General features: G+C 38.9%; 1 protein-coding gene across 4 annotated transcripts in view; it reads right to left on the reverse strand.

Annotated features, from left to right (window-relative positions):
* The window catches only part of nrg2b (neuregulin 2b), a 104549-nt gene that overhangs the window by 30279 nt on the left and 49718 nt on the right, over nucleotides 1-24552 (reverse strand). For all 4 annotated transcript variants that reach the window (XM_067457040.1, XM_067457038.1, XM_067457037.1 and 1 more), the window contains exon 3: nucleotides 23986-24104. In XM_067457040.1, the coding sequence (XP_067313141.1) occupies nucleotides 23986-24104 (119 nt within the window). The remainder of the gene's footprint in view (nucleotides 1-23985; nucleotides 24105-24552) is intronic.

A 24552-nucleotide genomic window follows, 5' to 3' on the forward strand; every position in this document is an offset into this window, starting at 1 on the left:
GGAGGAGGAGGAGGAGGAGGAGGAGGAGGAGGAGGAGGAGGAGGAGGAGGAGGAGGAGGAGTAGTAGTAGTAGTAGTAGTAGTAGTAGTAGTAGTAGTAGTAGTAGTAGTAGTAGTCTCGGATGAAATTAGAGCTAGTTTAGTTGATCATACAAGTGCCAATCATATGCATATTCCACATTTTATCATAAGTGTGGGGACATGCACTGGTCTTGGTCTTGACTCGGTCTCGGCCTGTCTTGGTCTTGGTCTTGACTCGGTCTCAGCCCTTCAAAGTCTTGGTCTTGTCTTGGTCTCGGTTTAGGTGGTCTTGACTACAGTGTATGATCGAGAACCTTATATGCTTGTTCACCTCGTCCAGGCCATGTGTCAGTAGATGCGTGCCAGGGGTGGATCAGGCATGCAAGAGGATTTTACCCCCGCTGCCAGGCTAGGGCTATTATAGCCTGTGATGTGGATGAGATTCTCTGGCCTGACCCAGACCAAAGACGGGAGGCTGAGGCGGAATACAATATTTTATTTTATTTTTTTTATTTTTTTTTGTACTGTGTAGTATGAATGAATGAATAAAAGCCAATGTATCCATTGGTTGTGTCTTTTGTTCATCATGTGAAAAGGTTTGTGAGGAGGGGAACCACAAGTAACATAACTTACCAGTTTTGGAAATGTTGTTTTGAATTTATTGCACCAGTGTGTTAGACTATGTTGTAGTGTGTGTGATTTTGAGGGCTTGTGTGTCTTGTCTGAGGGCAAAGTTTGGTTTTTCAGCAAGAGTGAATGGTTTTGATCTTAGAGCTTCATTTTGACCTGAAAATAGGTTGTTTGGGAAACTGGGTGAGACGTTATGGATTTGTGTTTATAGTTTTGAGAATATGAGGCATAGTTTCAAGAAATGTGTTTAAGCAATCGAGAAAAACTGTAAAAGTAGTATATAGAGCACAATGAATTATGCGAACATTTTGGTAACACTTTATTTTACAGTGCCCTTGTTACCTGTTACACAGTTACTACAGTAATAAATTAGCCTGGATGCCAGCCGAACTTAGCCCCGCCCACAACATTTTTAGGTCGGGCAGTTCGGTCTGGCCTTGCTCCATAGACGAGTAATTATCCCCGAACAGAAACTGTTCAGACCAATGAAATCATCAGGGCGGGCTTTAGACGATGACGGACAGATGATCAACAGTAACGTAATCATGCACGTCATCAAAGGGGTTTGGATTATATTTGTTCAAATATACGTTGGGCCATGCTTTTCTCATACGTTCAATACGGAAGGCGGCCTAAAAGGGAAGTTAGATATTTTACTCTATAATGATAGATTTTTTTAATTATTTAAATATGGATTTTTCTTACAAAACCACTTCACTTTAAAAACTCCAGGGACCTCGTCACTGCCATTATAAAGCTTGGAAGTGTCAGGATATTAATTTAACTCTGATTGTGTATATCAGAAATAAAAAAAAGTCATATACACCAAGGCTTGATTTTAAAATGAACTAATCCTTTAACCCATGTAGTTACCTTATATTACCAGTCCTTTCTTGGGCAACTACACTGTAAGTACACATACTGTAAAATGAAAAACGTAAGCCCAAACCATAATCCTAACCTTATAGTAAGTACTAGGGATGCAACAATACAGTTAGTCCACGGTTCCATACATGCCTTGGTTTTTAACCACGGTTTTTCGGTTCGGTTTGTTTTTTTAGTATTCTATTCTTAGGGGACAGGAACAGAAAAGGCTTAAGGAGAAAATAATTTATTGCAATACTCTTTCTTTATTTTACTTAAAAGACCTGAAAACCTTTACTTAAACTTAAAACTTTACCTAAAAACCCTTGTACATATTCCCAGTGTATTGTATAATATAAAATAAATATATATAAAGATTTACAGTGGCAGCTCAGAGATGTACAGTAGCATTTAAGTATGAATTTGAATGAATAAATGTAGGCTAAAATTAAAACTACATATCCTTCAATATACAAGATTGATTAAAAGCTACTGTATTACAGGTGTTTTTTTAAATTAAAATCAATTTAGAGGTGAACTGTCCCTTTAAGGACAGCTTGTTCACTAGGTTGCGCTGCTGTCATTTGAAGACCTGCTCGCATCTCATAGACGACGCACGTAATTGTACTTTCACTTTAGACATAACCGACTGCGTTTATATGTTAACCTTGTGTGTATTTGACAGTATTAGTGCAGTAAGACTGTCCAGTAATCATGTGTGTTTGACGGACGTTTAGTGTGTGCACTCAATGCAAAACAGTGCATAGCACGCATGATGACTGGATATTTGCTCATATCAGAGCGTAGACTCACCGGCACACTCAAACAGAGCCGAATTAAACTGAGAGGAATATTTAAAATGGAGAGAAATGGAAATAATTAATTAAATGCAAAATCAAACAAACCACAATTTACCAGCGCGAATGGAACCGTGAATGCCGTACCGAATGGTTCAATATTATATTGAGTATTGTGGCATCCCTAGTAAGTACACATTTAAGTACTGAATAATATGAATTCTCTGTATGTAATTACACAGTAATAAAGGCACTTTAAAATAAAGTGTAACCAACATTTCAAGCTACATTGTTGTCACATGACCTAATTATATTGCATGTTTAATTGAAAGCTGTTCTGTTATGGGAGGAAAAACATTTTCACTAGGACTTGAGTAAAAGTGTCCTAAGTTTGGCAGTTTGATCATGGAAGAGATGTTAAACACTGCTGATGAAAATGCACATTGCATTTTGGCAGAGGTTTTTAAACTGACATCATGTGCTTTGTGCACTTTTATAAGCGGATGTTGACAGACTGTCATGACCACAACTCCTTCCCTCACGAGTCACGATCAAGACCGCAGCCTGCAATGCTCGTGTCTGTGGAGAATGGACCAACTCTGATGAAATCCATGGCAACCGACCAAAACAATGTTATTGTTACAGGAAAGTCTTTGAATAATTATGGAAATAGGAATCACACATTCCGAACACATTTGCTGATATGCTATGCTATGTAAGTATTTACGGTCACTTTTCCCTGATGACAATAAATAATTTCACACCCATAAAAATTCCTCTTCAAACAGCTCTGCATCGCCCGTTTGAGGACCTAGGCATTGTGGGATGCAGTATTGAACACAGTGTGCTCTGATGAATACTGCACATTGTGGCAAATATGAAAGGTTAGGTTCTGACCAGATAACATATTCCTAATTTGTTATAATTTTCTTGTTTAAATTTCAAAAGTACCAGTATTAAAAAAAAAAGATAATGCTGACCAAAGATTTTAAAAATGCCTTTACATTTAAGGAAAGAAACCCCATTATTTTGCTTGTGCGTTAATTCATTAGCCTAGAAATCTAGACCTACCCTAGCGGCAGCAAATCTAATCTGCCGCGAGTGTCGTCTAGCAACTCTGAATACACTTCTGAGCTGTAAAAACCAAACTCAGGCCAATCACATCGTGTATAGAGTCGGTAGGCAGGGCTTAACATAATGACGGCCGAGTTGCGTTTGCGTGCTTCTAGTAAACACAGAAACTGGCGAACGGCGGCGGTCTTTCGAATCAGCTTTGACCGCGACTCTGGAAGACTTGGAGTTCAGCTTTTCTCTGAGAAAAGAACAAAGAACGGCACTGAAGTCATTCTTAAAAAGGGAAGATGTGTTCTGAGTTTTGCTGACCGGATACGGAGAATGTTTAATCTATTAACAAGCTCCGCTTCACCTTCGTTGCTCTGGTTGGTGTAGCGCTATCCTATCGCGTGCAGAGGGAGTTTGAAAGGCAACCGTTTATCCCGCCCCTCGGATTGAGCCCTGTCTATGGTGAGTTTCCAGACCAAACATCTTGATGTGGGTCTGGCTTTTCAGGCAAAGGGGACCTAGCAAAACATGATTATTTCTGATCAGCTAGCGACATGGACATCAACCACATGGAGAATGAGAATACTTTTCACATACTGTCTACTTTCTTTGCATAAAAGTTAAATCTAAAAACGTATTAGAAAGGACTGTTAAACCGATCGTGAACTAGTGAAAACAGAGAATGTGAGCGCTGTGTGCTCTGGCGTTCTCAACGCACTCAAAATAAAGGTTTGCCGCACCGTCAAAACAACAAGCGTATCTTACCTCATTATATAAGTTTCTAGAAGTGTGAAAGCCACTATTATTGTACTATAGTCAGGGATAAGATTTTTTTTTTTGTGTAGATATCAGTATCAGTTGATATCAGATAATAATAGATATAGATATCAGTTTAGCCATTCGAGCTTTGAGCTGAACAGAATAACAACTATATCCCATGGACTTATTTCATATTGTACAACACTCTATAGATTGAAAAGCAAGAGCAAGATCTGTTTGTTTGCTCTAAACTTAAAGGACCTTAATCTCCTGATAAAGTAAATATGTTGTTGTACCTAACAGGAAACATAATCTATGTGCACTCCATGATATAGGAGAGTCCAAACTCCACATATTTATAAGACGACACTTGTTCAGTCAGTATATTATGTATAGCCACTTGTGTTTGATGTATATACTTTGGAAGACCAAATAATTTCCTTTGTCTTCTTTTAATTTATAACAAGTGAATTCCTCTCACAACACTCCAGTAAAATATCTGTACAACACTGATGCATACTGGAATCATCTTCAATGCCCAATAAAAATAAGATCACAGTATCAATCGAGAACTTTAATACATGTTTACACTGTCAGACACAATTGTGTGTGTGAAGGGCAAAAGGGAAAGGTGAGCTCACACAACCCACTTTGGAAACTTTCGGTTTCCACTTTTCAGTGACGGATCCAGCACATAGGCAGTAGCTAAAGGCTGCAAAGAATCATAAATAGGCCTATGTAGAAAACACCATGACAGAAAATCTGAAAAACCTGTGTTTGTAGTCAACATTTCAAACTGGATGATCGTGAGCACAGTGTTTTAGGCCAAACTGTCGTCTGTCAGTTATGCCTCCTGAAGCAAAATGCTGTCATGTACAAGTAAGAAAGCAGTTGCCATAGTGTTCTATGTTTACCATAATTCTGTTTAAAGAGTAGACAAAAAGCCTTACAATAACTGTTCAGTTAATAACCCTCTGTTGATCTGACTGTCCGTGGGTGGGGATACAAAAAAGCAGAAGTATAATTCTGTAGTTTTCACAAAAGCCCTGAGGCTGTCAAAAGATGTTTTTTTGCATCATCCGGCGGACTTTTGCTGAATTTCTGAATTCCTTAGTTCAGGTGACAAGGAGAAAGAGTAAGCATTGTTCATTTACATATACTACTGACATTGTAACAATTTCAAAGCAGGTTGAAAATTCGCAAAGATACACTTTAATATGAGATTCACACACAGTACCTGCTTTTATTGCACTTCCACCTGGGCACAGTGCCTGTGTGTGAATGTGTGTGTGTAAGCAAGCAGAGGGTGTTCTTGTGTATTAGTCCCACAGCCGTAGTGTTTCTTTCCTCCTGTGTACTAATTAGTAATGTCAAAGTAAGCCAACAAAATGTTCTAGTGCCAAAAAGTCACTCCAGTCACGCATCTGATCTGATGTGCACAGTTTTAACTTCACATCACAGTAAATCTGGCAACTCACAGCTTATGCAGAGAGTTAGGCAAATGCACCTGATAGGATATGATCCTACTTAACAAATTTTGAGTTGTCCTCTATCATATTTGATGTTACAACTAGTTTCATATAGTTTCTCAATGGTAAACATGTTTGTTTGGTCATTCGTGTGCACATAACTCAAAATAATGATCTCAAAATCTTTCTTCCTTGTGAGTTTGTCAGTGATAATAATGTCAAAATATAATACAGAAAAACAGAGAAAGAATCTTCTCAAGCATTTCTATTTTTAGGGGCTACTAGTCTCGCATCACCAGATTTACGACAGAAGGTCTGGACTTCTTTGCAGCTTTCATTGGTCAAGGACCGCCCAAAAGGACTTTGACTGACATGTAACTCAACCAATCACAGTTTGTTTTGTTCCACATCATGTTTAGGGGCGTGAAAGTGTAAAGTCGATAACAGACCCGGTGCATCTAATACATTTTTCATTCAATAATGTTGCGCACGTTTACTGCAACAATGGAGCTGTGAACTTCACATACTTTTGAAAATCCAGTGTTAGGTTGATCCTGTAAGAGTTTTTTGTCACAGTTGTAAACACAACAGCGTTTTTCTTCAACGAGGGAGTTTGGCATCACAGCGTTTGTTGTTGTCGCTCTTCTTTTACTTTTAATAGCGGTATGGAATATGGAGCATGAGAGATATTAGTGACAACCAACTAACTAGCTAGATGGGGGGCGGGGAGTATATTCTTTACAATTTTACTTTAAATCCGATTTATTAAACCTATAGCTTTCAAATAATTTACAACTGCATGATAGACTTTATGCTAAAGCATTCTTTAGTATTGTCTCAAGTGTCACACTTTAAACACTCAGTTTCAGTCAATCTCATGTCAATCTTGAGTACCTATAGAGTAGTATTGCATCCTTCATATCACCGAAAAGTCTTTAGTTTTATTATATTTATAAAAGAAATATGGGCTGGAGTGACTGGAGGCGTATCGTGTGGGCGGAGCTAAAGAATGACGAGCGCGCACAAAGCGGTGACGTCCTCAAGCACGAAGAAGAAAACGTTACTCTAATAAACCATGGCTATCAATCAGATTCAACTAATACAGATATGATCCAGAATCAAATCCGGAGAATGAAATAAATTGAACAGGAGAAACAGCAGCAGCAGGACGTCCGTCTCTGTGGTATGTACTGTATTTAGTGACCTGTCAACATTTGTGTGTGTTTACTCGCAGTTTATGAGGACATGATTCGGTTTATGGACTATTGTAAGTGACTAAACCTTCACCGTAGCAAGCAAAACGCTTGCTCTGCGGACGCGTTGAAGTCGCTTGACGTCACCCATAGGAATAAAGTGGAACGCGGCGCATCAGAAGTGTTGCAGGGACGAGTGGATCTGCAGCTGAGAGCAGTGTTTATGGGCGCTTTGCATTTTCTCTCTCGCTTTGTTCACACGTGCGTTTACCCTTCCGGGAGAAGAGCCCGTACGGCCCATACAAGGACCTTCCGCTCTATCGACGTCAAGCGGACCCATACTCCATACCCATACAAAAAAACTCCCCGAAACTTGTGAGAAACCGGAAAGAGTATTTTTGACACAGAAATACTCCATCAAACATCCAACTTAGTTTTTGAAACTTTGTCTATGTTTAGGATGGGAATCCAAGTCTTTAACAGTGTAAAAAGCTCAGTATGCATGAAACAGCATTTCACCCCCCCTTTAAATAACTTAATTCTTCTATTAATCGAATTTGTTCTCTTTCATATGCTACACAATTTAATAGCACATGCTCCACAGTCTTTGGTAAACCACATTAATAGCAATAGCCTGATTCATGTTTTTTAAAATAAACAATGAACGATTTAGAGCTGTGTGGCCAATACGGAGTCTAGATATTATAGTGTCTGAGTCTGAGCAAATGACTGTTCTTACTTCCCCATCAGAATGGCTATTATTTCTGGTAATAAATGGTTACTTGTTCTTTTAGCAATTCTAATTTAAAAATGAGGATCATGGCATCTGTTTGAATGTAGAATGAGTGATGTAGAATTCCTGTAGAATCAGATATTATCAGATGACGACTTTGAAGTGTTTCCAGAAAAGTGTCACATATACATCAGACATTCAACCAACGGTTAATGGGCATCATGTCTGAGGCTGAGACTAGGGCTACTGTGACGAAATAAAAAGCCAAGAAAGCACATTACGCTGCCTCTTAGAATCATGGTTAATGTAGTTTTATTACATAAGCCGGCCTGTTTATAAACCAGCAAGTTTTGTCACTATTCTTCATCAACAGCATGCAAACTAACAGTACGCAAACTATTCAGCAAATATTCAATACAATCAAAACTTCTTATTATCAGTTATGATGATCAGTTATTTTGCTTTTGCTCTGGATCCTGAGAGTGTTACACAGGCTTCACATAATAAAGAAAATGTAAACAAAATGAAAAGGAAACATTATATTTATCTCAAAAATCACAGTGATCTGATCAAACAGATCGAATCATCAGCCAATCAGGACGGGGCTACACGTTTCAAATCCTTCAAAACGAAGAGGAGGAGGCAAATAATAATACATTGCATCGATGCAATGATTGAAAAGGTAAAAAAAGAGATATTTAGGTCCGAATTGATTCTTTGCAGACAATGAATGGGTGTGCAATTTCTGGATGCAAAAGCAAACATTCATCTATATATGCATTCTACTCTTCAATTGTCTCACAAAAGCACCAAGCTACGTGCAGCGATTTCCATGATGTTGTGACGTCGAACTTGTGAATGCAGATACGATGGCTAGATTGCAATTACATTACACTGAGATTCGAGTCACAATGGGTCCTCGGCTACCTCTGTACCAGGACATACTGAGAGGATAGCGTTCCTATCACAAACACGTTTACACTTGTCTTTTCAATGTGTATTTGGACAACATCCAGATACAGGTTGTATGTTAATGCCAAGTGTAAACCAGCCCTAATACAATACATGGATGTAATTATGTGAAGTAACTGATGTGAGGTATATAGCAGACAGACAACACTTCAGTGAGACCACATTGAGTGATCTAGTACTGGACAGCCCACCACCTGAGCTCTGCCATTTCATAATGCGCTAATTAACTCCTCAACATGCACACACAAACAGCAGGAGAGAGAGAGAGAGAGAGAGAGAGAGAGAGAGAGAGAGAGAGAGAGAGAGAGAGAGAGAGAGAGAGAGAGAGAGAGAGAGAGAGAGAGAGAGAGAGAGAGAGAGAGAGAGAGAGAGAGAGAGGCATAAAGTGAGAAGGAGATACTGTATGTCTCAGAGCACAATAGCCCGTGTCTCTAAAGGTCACACATCACTCCAGCAGGAAATGGAGGGGAGCAGAACGATATCGCCTCTAACATTCAACCTTACATCTGTCTCAAGCATATGTTCTCTTCTCTGCAGTGACAGCATGTGTACTATTGTGCCGATATGTTACTAGCCTGAAACTGTTTCTTGTAAGACACACAAAGCGGTCAGTCCCCCCTTTGTGCCTCAATCAATTCAGAGGACGATGTTTGGAGATACATTGTATAATATTGAAGTTCCGATCTACCCATTCCAAGCATTGAGGAATACACTATAGGGCAAGATTTACTATACAGGGCAAACTAGCGTGAGACAGCAATCCTATAAAAACACTGATGGGAATTGAAAGTTCTTGAGGTGTAACTGACACTGAGCAAATTAAAGAACACAGACTCATCCAGTTAATTTCCATATGACCAACTCAGTCTAGAGCAGTGTAAATTAGCGTAGGGTAGCAAACAAGCAAAGTCTATGATAATCAGGTGTGGGTAATCTACTAACAACACAGGCGCAGCAAATTAAAAATGACATAACTTGGCAAATGATATGTTTAGATAACGTCTTCTTCTGACATTCTAAATAAGGGCTATTCAAATCTTACCCTGGAGGGCCAATGCGGTGCAGAGTTTAGCTCCAACCCTGATCAAACACACCCACCTGTGATTTTCTAATGATCTTGAAGAGATTGATTAGCAAGTTCAGGTGTGTTTGATTAAGGTTGGAGCTAAACTCTGCACCGCATTGGCCCTCCAGGGTAAGATTTGAATAGCCCTGTTCTAAATAAATGAACCCGAGTGGAGAAATGTTCTCCATTCTATCAGCACTGTCTGTTCTCTGTGGTGCCTCCTCCCAGCGAATATCACATCCATGCCAACCACATTGTTTTTTTTTTTTTACATTATATAATATAGCATGGATCCCATTGAACTAACTAGCACAAACCTTAGCAAAATATTGCTTGATTCATTTAAATACTCAACCTCACATAAATTTTGCTTTTGAAAGGGAAACTCCTACAAATGCATATGTAATAAGGTCAGCCTCGAAAATATCTGTGTCCACGTCTTTTCATTGCTAATTTTTCACTGCGTGTCCTGACAATAGTTTTTTAAGGTCAATCAAAGGTTTGCTCTTGCACACGCTGTTAGTAAATCTGGCCCTTAAATGTTCATATTTAAAGCAGCACTTGGTAACTTTTGCTCTCGGGGTCCCCCTACAGTTGGGAAAAAAATAATGTCCTCAACTACTGTCGTAAGCTCTGTCATCCTACAACAGGGGATGTCATCGCGCGTGCATTTGTTGACATGACAACCCTGATAGCCCTGAACTAGTAATGCGCGGGTGCGGGGCGGGTTGTAAAAATATATACAGTGGTACGGTGCGGGCCAAATAACTTCATAAAAGCGGCGCCGCGGGTTGGTGCAGCACTAATAAACCCTGAACACTGCAGGAGGAGTTCACATGCAGGTGTTCTTCTGGCGTCGCGTGTGAAATCTCTTCATCCCAGCTACATAGGATGAAGGACATGGACATGACTATATTATCCGACGAACAAAGTTGGGCTTGCACGTCCGAATTTAAGGAAGTGTGGGTGTTGGTGGAAGTGACGTATATGCCGTAAAGCAGTCGCATTTTGTAGTTCTTTTTTTTCTCGGGTTACTACCCCAAACCCGAAGTTTAAAAGTACAATTAAAAACGATACAGACCCCATCAAGCTATGGCAGACGTGTCATTCAACCTATTGTAAGTCGATGTATCATCACAAGAGTCTTGAAAATATATTATGAAGGTTGAAAAGTTACCTGGTGCTGCTTTAAATCCACTACTTTAATCTATTTGACAGATCCTCAATCACAAATGGCAATCGATTAAGACAACAACAACAACAACAACAAAAAAAAAAAAAAAATATATATATATATATATATATATATATATATATATATATATATATTATATTATATTCATTGAATTGAACATGCACAGTGAAGCATTACAACAGGAGAAATAGATTTGTACATTTTCTGAAGAGGTATAAGTGGCACTTGCCTGCTCCAACCATGAGCCATTAAGAACTGAATTCAGAATGTTTTATCAGTTCCTGAATTTGAATTGAGGCAGCAAACAGGATGCAGAATTGCAATGTAAATTTAAATGTGATAAAGTACAACTAAAATAAATTCACATTTAAATCAGTTACATTTTTTAAAAAGTCAGACAGACCAATGATTGATTGATAGATAGATAGATAGATAGATAGATAGATAGATAGATAGATAGATAGATAGATAGATAGATAGATAGATAGATAGATAGATAGATAGATAGATAGATAGATAGATAGATAGATAGATAGATAGATAGATAGATAGATAGATAGATAGATAGATAGATAGATAGATAGATAGATAGATAGATAGATAGATAGATAGATAGATAGATAGATAGTTTTCTGCAGTATTTGACTGTGTTTGTTTGTGTACCATAATAACAGCATATGTCTTTCTCCACAGGGGGGAGATGGTGAGTTTATCCAATCATGACTGAAAGACAATAATGTTGATCAGGTGCTGCACTGGCAGTGCATCTGTTCTCCACTTTAAATAGATCCAGGGAGAGGCTTTTAAAGACTGCACATATTTCCCTCTGTCCCGTAGTCCATCCTGGTGCGGCAGGATATTAGCTCCATTAGCCTTGGCTCTGAGCCGATGGATGGATGCGGACAGGCAGGGGAACATGATTCACGCCCCAGCAAGTGGGGTCGTGGGGAAGGCCGTAAGTCACACGGGGGGCCTGTACGGGGCTGCTGATCCACTCTACTCAACCAAGCGCCGATCAATGACATCGAACCACTTACAGGCACTACCCATTCAGATGGCATTCACAGACATGTCCACCACGAGAGCGATCACATGCACGCAGAAACACACACATGCACACGCCGCAGAACAGCATGCGGCGGGAGGTGGGTGGGGGGAGCAGAACGGATGGAGAGACAGGCTAATGAAGAGCGGAGTGAATGGAAGTGGAGGAATGGGGGATTTGAAGGAGACAGATTATCGGGAAGGAGAGCTACAGACGGAAAAGAGAGAGAAAACCATGGGTTAAAAAAGAGGGTTCGGACTACAAAGTATTGCTGAAAGAAAGTGCTATGCAGTGAGTATATTGTTCAGTTGCATATGCACATTTTTTGTATGCATATAAAATACACAAATTTAGATTTACATGTATTCATTTTATATATATATATATATATATATATATATATATATATATATATATATATATATATATATATATATATATATATATATATATATATATATATATGTATATATACACACTCACATATAACATATATAGATCAAGTATAACACTATGACCAACCGGTGATATGAATAACTGATTATTTCTTCATCACGGAACCTGTTAGTGGGTCGGATTTATTATATTATTTCCTTCAATTTGATGTGTTAGAAGCAGGGGAAATTGGTAAGGATTTGAGGGGTCTATCAAAAGTGGTCCAAGGAAGAAACTGTGGTGAACCGTAACAGGGTCTGGCCAGCCAAGGCTCAATGATGCACGTGGAGAGCGAAGGCTGGCCTGTGTGGTCCGATCAAACAGATGAGCTCAAATTGCTCAAGAAGTTAAAGCTGGCTCTGATAGAAAGGTGTCAGAATACACAGTGCATCAATTTGTTGCGTATGGGGCTGCATAGCAGACTGGTCAGGGTGCCCATGCTGACCCCTGTCCACCGTCGAAAGCTTCATCAGTGAGCTTCAGAACTGGACCACGGTGCGAATGGAAGAAGGTGGCCTGTCTGATGAATTGATGAATCTTCTTTTACATCACGTGGATGGCTCGATGATTGTACGTTGCTTAACTGGGGAACACATGGCACCAGGATGCACCATTAATTGTTGCGCACAGCATACTTTTTTCACAAATAATAAAAAAAAAAACCGTAGACAGAATACAGTACATACAGTGCAGTATGCAGTAAGCAGCATGCTCGTATGCTCGAGGATGACAGCCGCCTGAGCAGGGGTGGAGAAAGAGCAGTGTGCGCAGGAGTGTGTTTTATGTCTGTGTTTGCATCAGACCTTATTAAGTTAAAGGCAGCAGTACCGAGCTCTGGAAGGTGGACTCGTTTCTCAGTTATCTCAACATTAACACTGAATCCAGAATTATCAATTTAATATGACCTGTGTCCATGTGCCTTTGTGAGATGTGCTCCTTCATATAGATATGTGTAAAAAGCATGACAAGGAATATGCAATGCATTTTATTTCCTTTTTTTTTTTAGTTCAATAAAAGATTCACTGCAGAATAATGTAGTATGGCACATTTTATCCATCAAGACCAGTTAGGGGACAGTCATGGCCTGAAGGTTAGAGTCCAACTGGTAACATGAAGGTTGCAGGCTCGAACACAACAGTCCACTGCTCCAAGTGTGTGTGTCCATGGTTTGCAGTGTGTGTTCACTACTCACTGCTACTAATTTCATTTTCACTTAGATTGGATGTAGTGAATGTTAGGGTGTGATATTTTTTGTTTATCTGACTCTTAGACAGAATTTCTAGTAGGCCTATATGAACTGATATACACACAGAATTACAGTATTTCAAAATAGCTGTCTTGGCGGGTATTCCACACAAATATTATCTGTTATGTTTTATGTAAATGTTTAGTTAACTGTTAGGGAAGAGGCTTTGTAATTAATTAATCGCATTTTAATTGCATATAAATATTTGACCTGAGAACAATGAGAAGTAATTTTTCACATGTATTTTTAGTATACCATTGAATAATGACTGAATACATAAGCTTAATCAACAAAATATTGTTTATTTATTTCAGTCCAACAGACCAGCGCAATGTTTGCCATTAAGTTTAGCAAAAGCATATTTGTGATATTTGAGGCTCGATGTGCTGCGGTGATACGCTAACTCCTTGTTGTATAGCTTGCACATAACCCTGCTCTTGACGACGCTTCCATTCTTTCGTTTTTTAAAACAAAATTTCCCATCCACGGGGCCAAGCAAAGCAGTCTCATCAGCTTCTTCGTTCATGTTCACTCATGCCCTGCATCTCAATCAGCTCCCTAGTTCACTAGTCAGGGCACTGATCAGGACATAAGTCAATGGGCTGACTCCCTGATCAGTGCCCTGACTACTGAACTAGGGAGCTGATTGAGACGCACCCATGGTTTGTTGTTGTCGTGACTCCGGCGCGCGATATTTTTTTTCCCAGGATGGTAGGGGAAGGTACCGCCTTTTTCGTCTATGATTGGCTAGAAGGGCTCTCCTCTGATTGGTTATACATCTCTTGGCAGGCTGTAAGCTAGTCTTTTTTGATCGTCTTTAAAGGGGGGGTGAAACACTTAGTTTCAGTCAATCTCATGTCAATCTTGAGTACCTATAGAGTAGTATTGCATCCTTCATATCTCCGAAAAGTCTTTAGTTTTATTATATTTATAAAAGAAATATGGGCTGTACTGAGTCTTTCCGGAAAAAACCGAGCGGCTGGAGGCGTATCGTGTGGGCGGAGCTAAAGAATGACAAGCGCGCAAAGCGGTGACGTCCTCAAGCGTGGAGAAACCCATGGCTATCTCCGCTAATACAGATAATGATCCAGAATCAAATCTGAGGGAGAAATAAATTGAACAGGAGAAACGGCAACAGCAGGACGTCCGTCTCTGTGGTATGTAAGTTACTGTATTTAGTGGCCTCTCCACATTTCTGTGTCTTTACTCGCAGTGTATGAGGACATGATTCGGTTTATGGACTATTGTATGCGACTAGACCTTAGAAGTAGCAAGCAAAACGGTTTTGCACGTCAGAATACTGTAACGTTATACAGAACAACAATGGAGTAACCGTTAGCGCATTTGAATGACGAAGCACGCGATCGTGTCGTTTACTGATGTTTACTTGTCCGTAGCCAAAAGCAGAGACATTTGAAGCAGTTTAACTCACCGGCTGCTTCCAAAGCAGGACCGAACCTTTATTGCTGGGACTGCTCCCCATAGGAATCACCCATAGGAATAAAGAGAAGCGCGGCGCCACATAAGTGTTCACGGACGACTGGATCTGCATCTGAGAGACTGTTTACGGCGTGCTCTAGTCACGAGCGCGCGCACCCTACCGGGAGAAGAGCCCGTACGGCCCATACAAGGACCTTCCGTTCTATTAACGTCAAGTCGACCCATACTCGAAAAAAACTCGCCGAAACTTGTGAGCAACCGGAAGGAGTATTTTTGACACAGAAATACTCCATCAAACGTCCAACATTAGTTTTTGAAACTTTGTCTATGGTTAGGATGGGAATCCAAGTCTTTAACAGTGTAAAAAGCTCAGTATGCATGAAACAGCATTTCACCGCCCCTTTAAAACAGAAGTAAACGAAGTCAATCACATAGCCTACACACACACGTTTGTTTTTGTGACATAACCGTATTTTCTATCCCCTAACACTGCCCCTGTCCCTAACCCTACCCATCACAGGAAACATTCTGCATTTTTACTTTCTCAACAAAAAAAAAAATCATCCTATATATGATTTATAAGCATTTAGAAAGTGGGGACATGGCCAATGTCCTCATATTTCATCCTCTCCTTGTAAAACCTGTTATACCCATGTCGTACACATTTGTGTCCTCATATGTCACACAAAACATGCCCACACACACACACACACACACACACACACACACACACACACACACACACACACACACACACACACACACACACACACACACACACACACACAATTACTATGTTTAACATGCACTAAATTGTCTATTACTAGCAAGTTTATGCAATGTTAGGTTCACAATAAATAAAATCTGTCATATTTGTATCATACTGTGTCTCTTCTATGAAATTGGTCTCTTCTATAAAATTGCCAATGAAATTGTGGACTTGAAATATAAATCTGAAGACACGGATATGTGCTTTTCTTAGTATGTTGGATTGACTTTGATCGTTTCTGTTGTAAAGACGATCAAAACAGACTAGCTGACAGCCTACCATGAACGTGAGATATATAACCAATCCAAGGAGAGCCCTTCTAGCCAATCATAGACGAAAAAGGCGGAACCTTCCCCTACCATCCTGGGAAAAAAAGAATCACCTCCGGACATAGACGGTAAAAGAAATGGACCGAGCGATCCCATTGACGTCAACGGCGAAAGAATGAAGTCAACCTAGGGGCACTCACTTCCTGATGGCTGAGCGAACTGCGCATGCTCAGACTGAGCTTGACGACGTAGATGTGACGTGAGCAACCTGTCTGACAGCTGTGGGTCTTCTAGTAGATGTGGAAAGAGAAAGCTGAATCACGTTGTTTAAATATTTTCTCCCGTTGCTTTTGGCTCTCTATGGGCTTCTCCCCATTCTTCCCCCTTGACTTTATCAGACTTTATGTCTCCACGTCCCCCCGACTGTCTCATAGACAGTAAAAGATTGCCTGCGAGCTTCTCCTCAGGTCTATACGGTAATTTCTTAACTGTGCGACAGGGTCGCGTTGGTTATGACGCAATCGTTAGCCTATTTTTTACAAAAACAGCTTCTGCTGGGCGATAGTGTAAGATACAAGGTAATGGAGCCGTTTATACATTGTCGTGTTTCTTTAGAAATAAACAATGGACCGATGGAGTCTTTAAACGTCTCAGATGTAAAGTTATTCACTGTCAAAGTGACTCAAAAATGAATGGCAGTCAATGGGATGCTAACTGCAGGTGATGGCTTGGTTAGCAATGGCAGGGGTGGGACCCTAGGGGTGGAACGCTTTCCGAGCGCTAGATTACCCCCTTGCCTCCGGAGCGCTAGTTGGTGTTCCAGTATAATTGGTCCGTCGAAACTCATTCATTGAAAAACGTTCCGCGGTGCAAAAATAAGTGTGGTTAAATTGAATTATTTATTTTTTTGCGTAATTAATTAACGCGTTAAAGTCCCGGCCCTAATATATATATATATATATATATATATATATATATATATGGACTGCATTTATATATGGACTGCATTTATATAGCGCTTTTATCCAAAGCGCTTTACATTTTGCCTCACATTAACCCATTCATCCACCGACGGCGATGTCAGCCATGTAAGGCGCCATCAAGCTCGTCGGGAGCAGCTGGGGTTAGGTGTCTTGCTCATGGACACTTCGACACTTGGTCAGGTGGAACCGGGGACTGAACCACCTACCTTCTGGTTTGTAGACAACCTACATGAACCACTGAGCCACTGCCGCCCCTGCGGCTTATATATATATATATATAAGCTTAGCTATCGGTTTCATTAAATGTTAATTTAACAATTGTGGTATTATGGGGGAAAAGATTATATATATATATAAATATATTTTATATATATTTTTTTTCTATAGATATTTGGTTTTCACTTGGATTTTAAGGTATGGTTGCTATAGGTGATTTTGTTTTGAAACCTTTAGAAAACTTTAACTTGATTTTTCTTAAAACAGGTAAAGCTAAGTTTTTTTTTTGTGTCTGATTCCAACAAATCCTTTGCAAATTTGCTTATTGCAACTCATTTTACCAATACAGGTCACACATGCTACTGCTGCATGAATAGACATACAAAAATCCTGTAGCAGATCTAGGCAGGTGGAGTTGGGTGAGGTGGAGGGTTTCAGAGGAACTCTGATGGCACACTGCAGGACTAGCTTACAGCAAACAATGAACCAGACTGTTAAAATGTTGAGCAAGCAATCTCATTTCATCATGCAGGAATGATGTGATTGCAGATTGGATGTGAAGAACCTTCAGCAATGCCCTCAGAGTTTCACGACTAAACTAGATATAAATGTCTTTACTGTAACGTTAACATTCAAAATTTTCCTTACACAATATTTGTACACATTTGGAATAACATGAGGGGGAGTACACAACAGTATTTTTATCTTTAGTTGCAATGTTACTTTAAGAGCACAAACAGGGTCAATTATGGTTAGTGCTGTGTGTGTGTGTGTGTATTGTGCGTTAAGTATACTTGGCTCTTGTATCTGACAGGCTCTTGGCATTGGAGCTGAAGAATTCAGAGGCCAGAGTCCAGCTGGGTCTCACGTCACACACAAACATATACACAAAGATGTAAACACACACTCCTCCCAAATGACCCGTCTTCAAGGACGTTCTGCTTTAGCCTGCGCAGTTGTTGTCCTGTTTTAAGACACACACCTTTACTCTATTCTCTCAAATACTGCATAGATACTACCCCGGTGACCCTCCATATGGCCACTAGAGCATCTCTCCCTCTCTTTCTCTTTGTCTCTCAGGTGTCTGCGCTGTTATATATAGCTGAAATCTGTGCACTTATAGACTGAAATGCTTGCTGTTCCTGGAGTGCAGAATCTGCCAAAATGACACAGTTTATCTTCATTAAGCACAGAGTTATCTGCAGCAATCCACTGTACACACACACACACGCGGTGACAAAACATTTCCTCACTTATAAACTCTCTAATACACATGCATACAGAACATGTAAACACACTTTCTCTTTATCTCTCCCACACACATTCTGAAAGGACCTTTTTACCTTTCACAGTGACTTAACTACATAATAGATCTCAGATTATTAAATATGCCAATTATCTCTCCGAACACAGGAACACACATACACACACACACACACACACACACACACACATACACAGCGATTTAAATATGCAGACCCAGATATCCTCCCATTTTATTAATTAAACTATTTATTATTCATTGGATCATTGGGGGAAAAAACCCCAATAAAGAGCTTGCATTCATTCAGTTAATTCAGGGATTCCCACACGTTTTTGCAAGTCAAGCATCCTTATAATGTTCTTAAAGTACCTCCGAAATGTTTAGTTCATATTTCAATAATTTAACAATATATTTGCATGTTCATTCTTCTCTAATGTCGGTCACATGACATGTTTTCTTCAGATTTTTTTTTTTTAATTATTTAAATTTTAAAATTTTACGATTACATTTTTTTTTAGCATTAGCTCATTGCAAACATAAAGAGTTAGTTTATTACATTATTAATACTATTAATTTGTTAATTTCCTTCAAATGATCATGTGAATCTTTGATTCATTCAGGTAATTTGTTCATTCACTCTTTTATCTACTCAATCATATATACATGAATTAAATTAATCATATTAATTCAGAATTGATTTATTCTAGGGTTACACAATTTTGGGGGAAATATAATTGTGATTTTTTTTTTGTGAAATTGGACAATCAATAGTGATTATATATCGATATGACTATAAATTAATAATAATACAATTGTTTTATTTTGATAAAAATCTAATTTACTCTACAAGTTCTTTCACTCAACTCACTCATTCATTAAATTATTCTACAATTGCATTCATTCTCTTGGTCATCTGGCCATTCTTTGTGTCCATGAGACTCTGCTGACACATCAGATAATGGAAGTGTTTGGTGGAGAGCTGGAGGACAAAGTTGAGAGAGAGAGAAAGACCCTATATCTCAAACCACTCAACCATTACTGGCCTTAAGATGGGCTGAATGGAGCTTGCATTAGTCACACACACACACACACACACACACACACACACACACACACACACACACACACACACACACACACACACACACACACACACACACACATCAAACGCCTCCAGCTGATGTGATATACTCCAGAGACTGAAGCAGGTGGGGAGATCAGTAAGTAAAACAGCAGATGAGAGAGATGTGTTATCCACAAAAACACCAAAACTCACAAAACAGACCAGGGGCAAGTTGCATAAAATGCTTAGACTAGTCTTACAGTTTAGTCATCTAATTTTTTTCTTTAAACTGGCCATCTGAATCCAAAGAGTAAGAGTGATTAGCCCTAACTAACTGCTCAGATTAACTGGACAGACTAGTTCTGAAGACAAAGTCTTAACTTTAGCGGCTATATTTATGCAACTAGTCCCTGAACGCTGCCGCAAATCATGCGGCTGTGTGCTATCCTATGACATAATGGACGATAAAACAGGCAAAACAATCCTATAGACGTACACTGAAGGACTTGAGCCATATCATAGAAGGGTTTTGACTTGGGCCACTAAACGAGAAACTAAACAACCACCCTAGTAACCACCTAGCAACCCCCCTAGCTACCAACCACAATACCTTAGCAACCACCTTGCAGTACTCACAAACTCCAGCATCATGACAGTGTAGAGTCTGTGGTCTCTTTCACATCAGGATCAAAGATGAGTCAATTTCTGATGTTTAGGGTAGATAGCTTTTAGCCGCATATAAATTAGGGGCCTGATGCCAACGACAAGTGACATCTTCGACAGGTTTGTGGCCGAATTGAAATAAGACAGGCCGCCTCTTTGGAGAACTTTGAAAACACAATCAGATTACCTGGTCACATGACTTGAACCCTGTTCCCCCCCCTCACATTCTCCCAGACAGAGAGACTCCGAAGACTCTTCCAATACACACAGAACCACAAAAACACACACACTTTCCTTATGAAGCTTTAATTAAGACTATTCTAGACTGTATACGATATACCTTTGTGTGTATGCATGCTCCTTAGGTCATACCAACCTAATCATGATGTATAAACAATGTAAGTTCATTTTAAATGCTTGTATTCCCGTGTAAGAATGTATCTCTGCTTTAATATCTCCCAGCCATAACGTGTTTGATATCTAAATATTGCTATTTCTTTTGCCTTAATCAACGATGCACAAAATGGGATTATGAAATGTATCATTAATATGTTTAGCAAATTTGGGAGTAAAACTGTACAAAATCGACACCCTTTACGACACCTCATAAACATGCAAAGCAGGTCGTAAACCGAGACAAAGAGAATTTTTCCCGCTCAGAATTCACCCTCTGGATTGGGTAAACTAACCCAGAAGGGGTGGGGATTAATTGTCTTAAAAGACAAGTGGAAACATTTCTTTGCGCTCTTCTTCCTTTCTTCGCTTTTGCATCGCATCAAACGCCGCAGGGCAATCTGCCATCTGCTTTCCAGCCCCCGAGGGCATTCTTCAGAGAGAAGAATTCAGCACACTTCAAGAGACCCGCCGCTCCAAACCGACCTCGGAAAGAACCGCTGGACACGCAGGACATTTGAACTCGGAACACATGCACACACGCGAGAAGCCAAAACTAAAGCAAGTATTCTTATTTCTAAAATCCAAACTGCTGTTAAGAGGGTCGTGTTATTTTCCCGTTGGGACAAGTTAACTCCGTGAGATCTCTGTGTGATGAACTGAAGTGAAGCTGCCTCTCTCTGTCTCTCTCTCTCTCTCTCTCTCTCTCTAATTTTAGTCTATTCATTATTTTCGTTTATGTACCATATTCTTTCGTTTACTATCTATATTTCTACTCTCTTGATGCATATTTAGTGTGTACTTTCTGTGTGAATTGTAGTGTTATTTTTAGTCTGTGTTTATTAAACTTTCAAAAGACATTTAATGAGTTGAGTCTGTTGTTCTCCCACATACACGAAGTCAATGAAACTTACGATCTAACGTTACCTAACTGCTTATGCTACTATTCTAGTAAAGTAACTTGTACGACCATTTGAAATATTGATTTTGTCCTAATCAGTAAAGTTAATGTTTCTTATGCGCTCGTAAAGCAGTAATCCCTTATTAAGAATTGATTTGAAAGTCTATAACTAATTTGCAGGACAAACTTAGTAGGATAATTTCAAGCAATTCCTTAAAGGGTTACTTGTATTTAATTAAACATTTTTCCCTATCGGAAAATGTTAATACGTAATGAACGACTAGCAAATTATATTCATAAATTCATGAATATTGAATATTGAATCCCTTTTGAGTTAATTATTCCCAGAGACATTAAACTCACATAGTCGCATTTTTGTTACAACAGTAAAATCATGAACACTGCGGATGGAAATTGTAAAGAATTGTATTGATCTTGTTTCTATTCTGATTCCTACACTGTACATTTTTTGTGTTGGTTTAACTTACAAATGTAAGTAACCTGGTTGCCTTAAAAGTTTGAGTTTATTGAAATTTTTAATTTGAGTTGATACAATTAAGGAAATTAGTTGAATAAATAGAAACTCAAAATACTATTGAATTTGAACCACATTAAAAATTAAATAAATCATGAAAATAGCACAACTTGCCATGTTTTACTGCGTCTAGTGTTGTCAAAAATATTGATATTTCGATATGTATCGATACTGGAATATCTGAAACGATACGATTCTCAGTTTTTACAGTATCGATACCAGCTGCGCTCTCCTCTCCGACCGAAAGCGAGTTGACACACACCGGCATATTCTCACTCAGCCCGGTTAACCTCTGAGCACGGCGAACGCGTGTTCTGCTGGACTTTTTCCTCATGACAGTGTGTTAGTGTTAGTGTGTGATCGGTCTGAATTTCGCGCGGGATTGCACATGAATTAATTCTACTAATCCCCGCAGATTTCGTGCTCACATCTGAAGCGCACACACATAGCCTACCGTAATAAAGCCGCCTCTGACATGATACAAGTGCAAACATTTATTGGTCAATTACACTCAAAGAATTATCAGTGCACATCTGGAAGAGTATTAACGTAAACACAGTCGCAAACAGTTCAGGAAGAACGAGTAACAGGAACAGTGTTTAGGATCCATGCGTCCGTTAGTCTTAAAGGGGAGTCATTTGTTATTTAAACTACAAAAAGACAAACGATCACACTGCCCTTGACTGATCAACTTGTGTAACTTTAATAGTTTCGTCTGTACGCTATTTAATTTTTTACAAAGAACATTATCCAATGTTGTTTTAAATGTAATTACTATGCACTTTTTTTATTCAGTTTCTTATCTGAATGTTAGACCTACCTGAAAAAATAAAGCAGTCTATTTAATTTGCATCTTCTATTCTATTGCATTTATTTGTGCTATTGTTTGTAATCTGTTTATTTGTTCTTATTTTATTACTGTTTACTCGTCTTTTTAAATTCAATTTACCATTCGAAATCAAGCTTTCTTGTGCTGTGTGTAAGCTATTGCAACACAATTACCCCATTTTAAAAGATACATTGAGATAACAAAAATTTGTGAGAATTTTAATAGTAATTGATCAATAATTGCTCAAATCAAAACGATGCCCAACCCTAAGGAACATGCTGGCCACATGAATTTTTAGTACAAAATAACAATGAATAATAACAAGTTCTGTTGTCATATTAAACATCTTATCTTTTTTATCTTTTTTTTCTTTCTTTTTTTACTGTGGTATCGATTTAGTATCGATATATCGATATTTTAGTCTGGTATCGTATCGAAGTCATAATTTTGGTATTGTGACAACACTAACTGCGTCATCCGAATAAAACACAATATGCTTACAAAATCTTTTAATAATATTTGAATAAAGGTTGTCGATTCTCAAAAATGTTCATTGTATTAACTCAAATGTTTAATTTAAATAAACTAAAAATTTGAAGGCAACCAGGTAACTTATTTTTGAAATAATTTTTCACAGTGGTATCATAAAATTTTCGCCCTCATCGGTTTGTTTTCAAGATTATTTTAGATTAAAGACCGACCATCTGAGGGCACCTCAAGCTCCTAAGGACTTAAAACATTTTTTTTTGGGAGAGCTTATGTCTTTTAGCTATTAAATCTATTAGTATTTTGCCATTTTTAAATGATCTTAACTGTAGCAATTTGATATTTGTTCCAAATGTAAAGTGCAATACAAATAACATTTGTTTTATTATTATAATTAAAGAGTAGATCAAATTAATCTGAAATAAATCAGATAAAATCGTATCTTTCATATCTGATCAGTGCGAAAGAGATCGACAAGAACAGCTATAAGTGCAACATAAAGACAGGCCCAGTGTGCTCTCACTGCGCGTTCTATATCAGAGTACAGACATCTTACAAAGCACATCTGCTGAAACAATACAGCGCACACAGAAGAATCTGTCCCATGATGAGCAGAAGCACTGGTCTCCTGTGACTCTCCGCCGTTTGCGATGAGAGGGAACTAAGAGGGAAATAATGGAGCTCTTACTGCTTTGGACGCTGACGTAGCTGGTGGCGTTCTCTCTCCCCAGCGAGTTCTCCGCCAAACAGGTGTAGTTCCCAGAATCCTCCAGTCTCACTCTGCTGATGTGAAGCTTTGAGTTTTTCCTGCACATAAGCAGCCAAGACACAAAAAAGAGAGAAATGGCAAAACGTGAGGGTAAGGGAAGACAGGAATCTACAAAAACAGTTAGATGAGGTTGGAGAGAAAATGGCAAAAAGGAGGTAAAGAAAAAAAAAGCTAAAGCTAAAATACAAACTGAGTTCATCAAAAGCAAGTTTGTATATATATATGTGGTTACTGATTACTATTTATCCCAGAAGGGCATGATGCTGGCTCACACCATGTTGTTGGTCCTAGAACAATATTTTTTTCAGTCAGTCAGATCGGAAAGTCAGAATTTCCAACGCTCTTTTTGGAAAAATGCAATGAAAAGGCTCTTTGGAAACTGGTTTAGAAATCCCAGCAATTTTGCCAAAATGACATCACGTGCACACGCCAGCACAAAACATAAGTTAAAACTATAGTAATCAAAGTTGCAACATCCGATGAAAT

Source organism: Pseudorasbora parva, chromosome 11 (assembly GCF_024679245.1).
Source record: "Pseudorasbora parva isolate DD20220531a chromosome 11, ASM2467924v1, whole genome shotgun sequence".
In the NCBI taxonomy this organism is placed as follows: domain Eukaryota; kingdom Metazoa; phylum Chordata; class Actinopteri; order Cypriniformes; family Gobionidae; genus Pseudorasbora; species Pseudorasbora parva.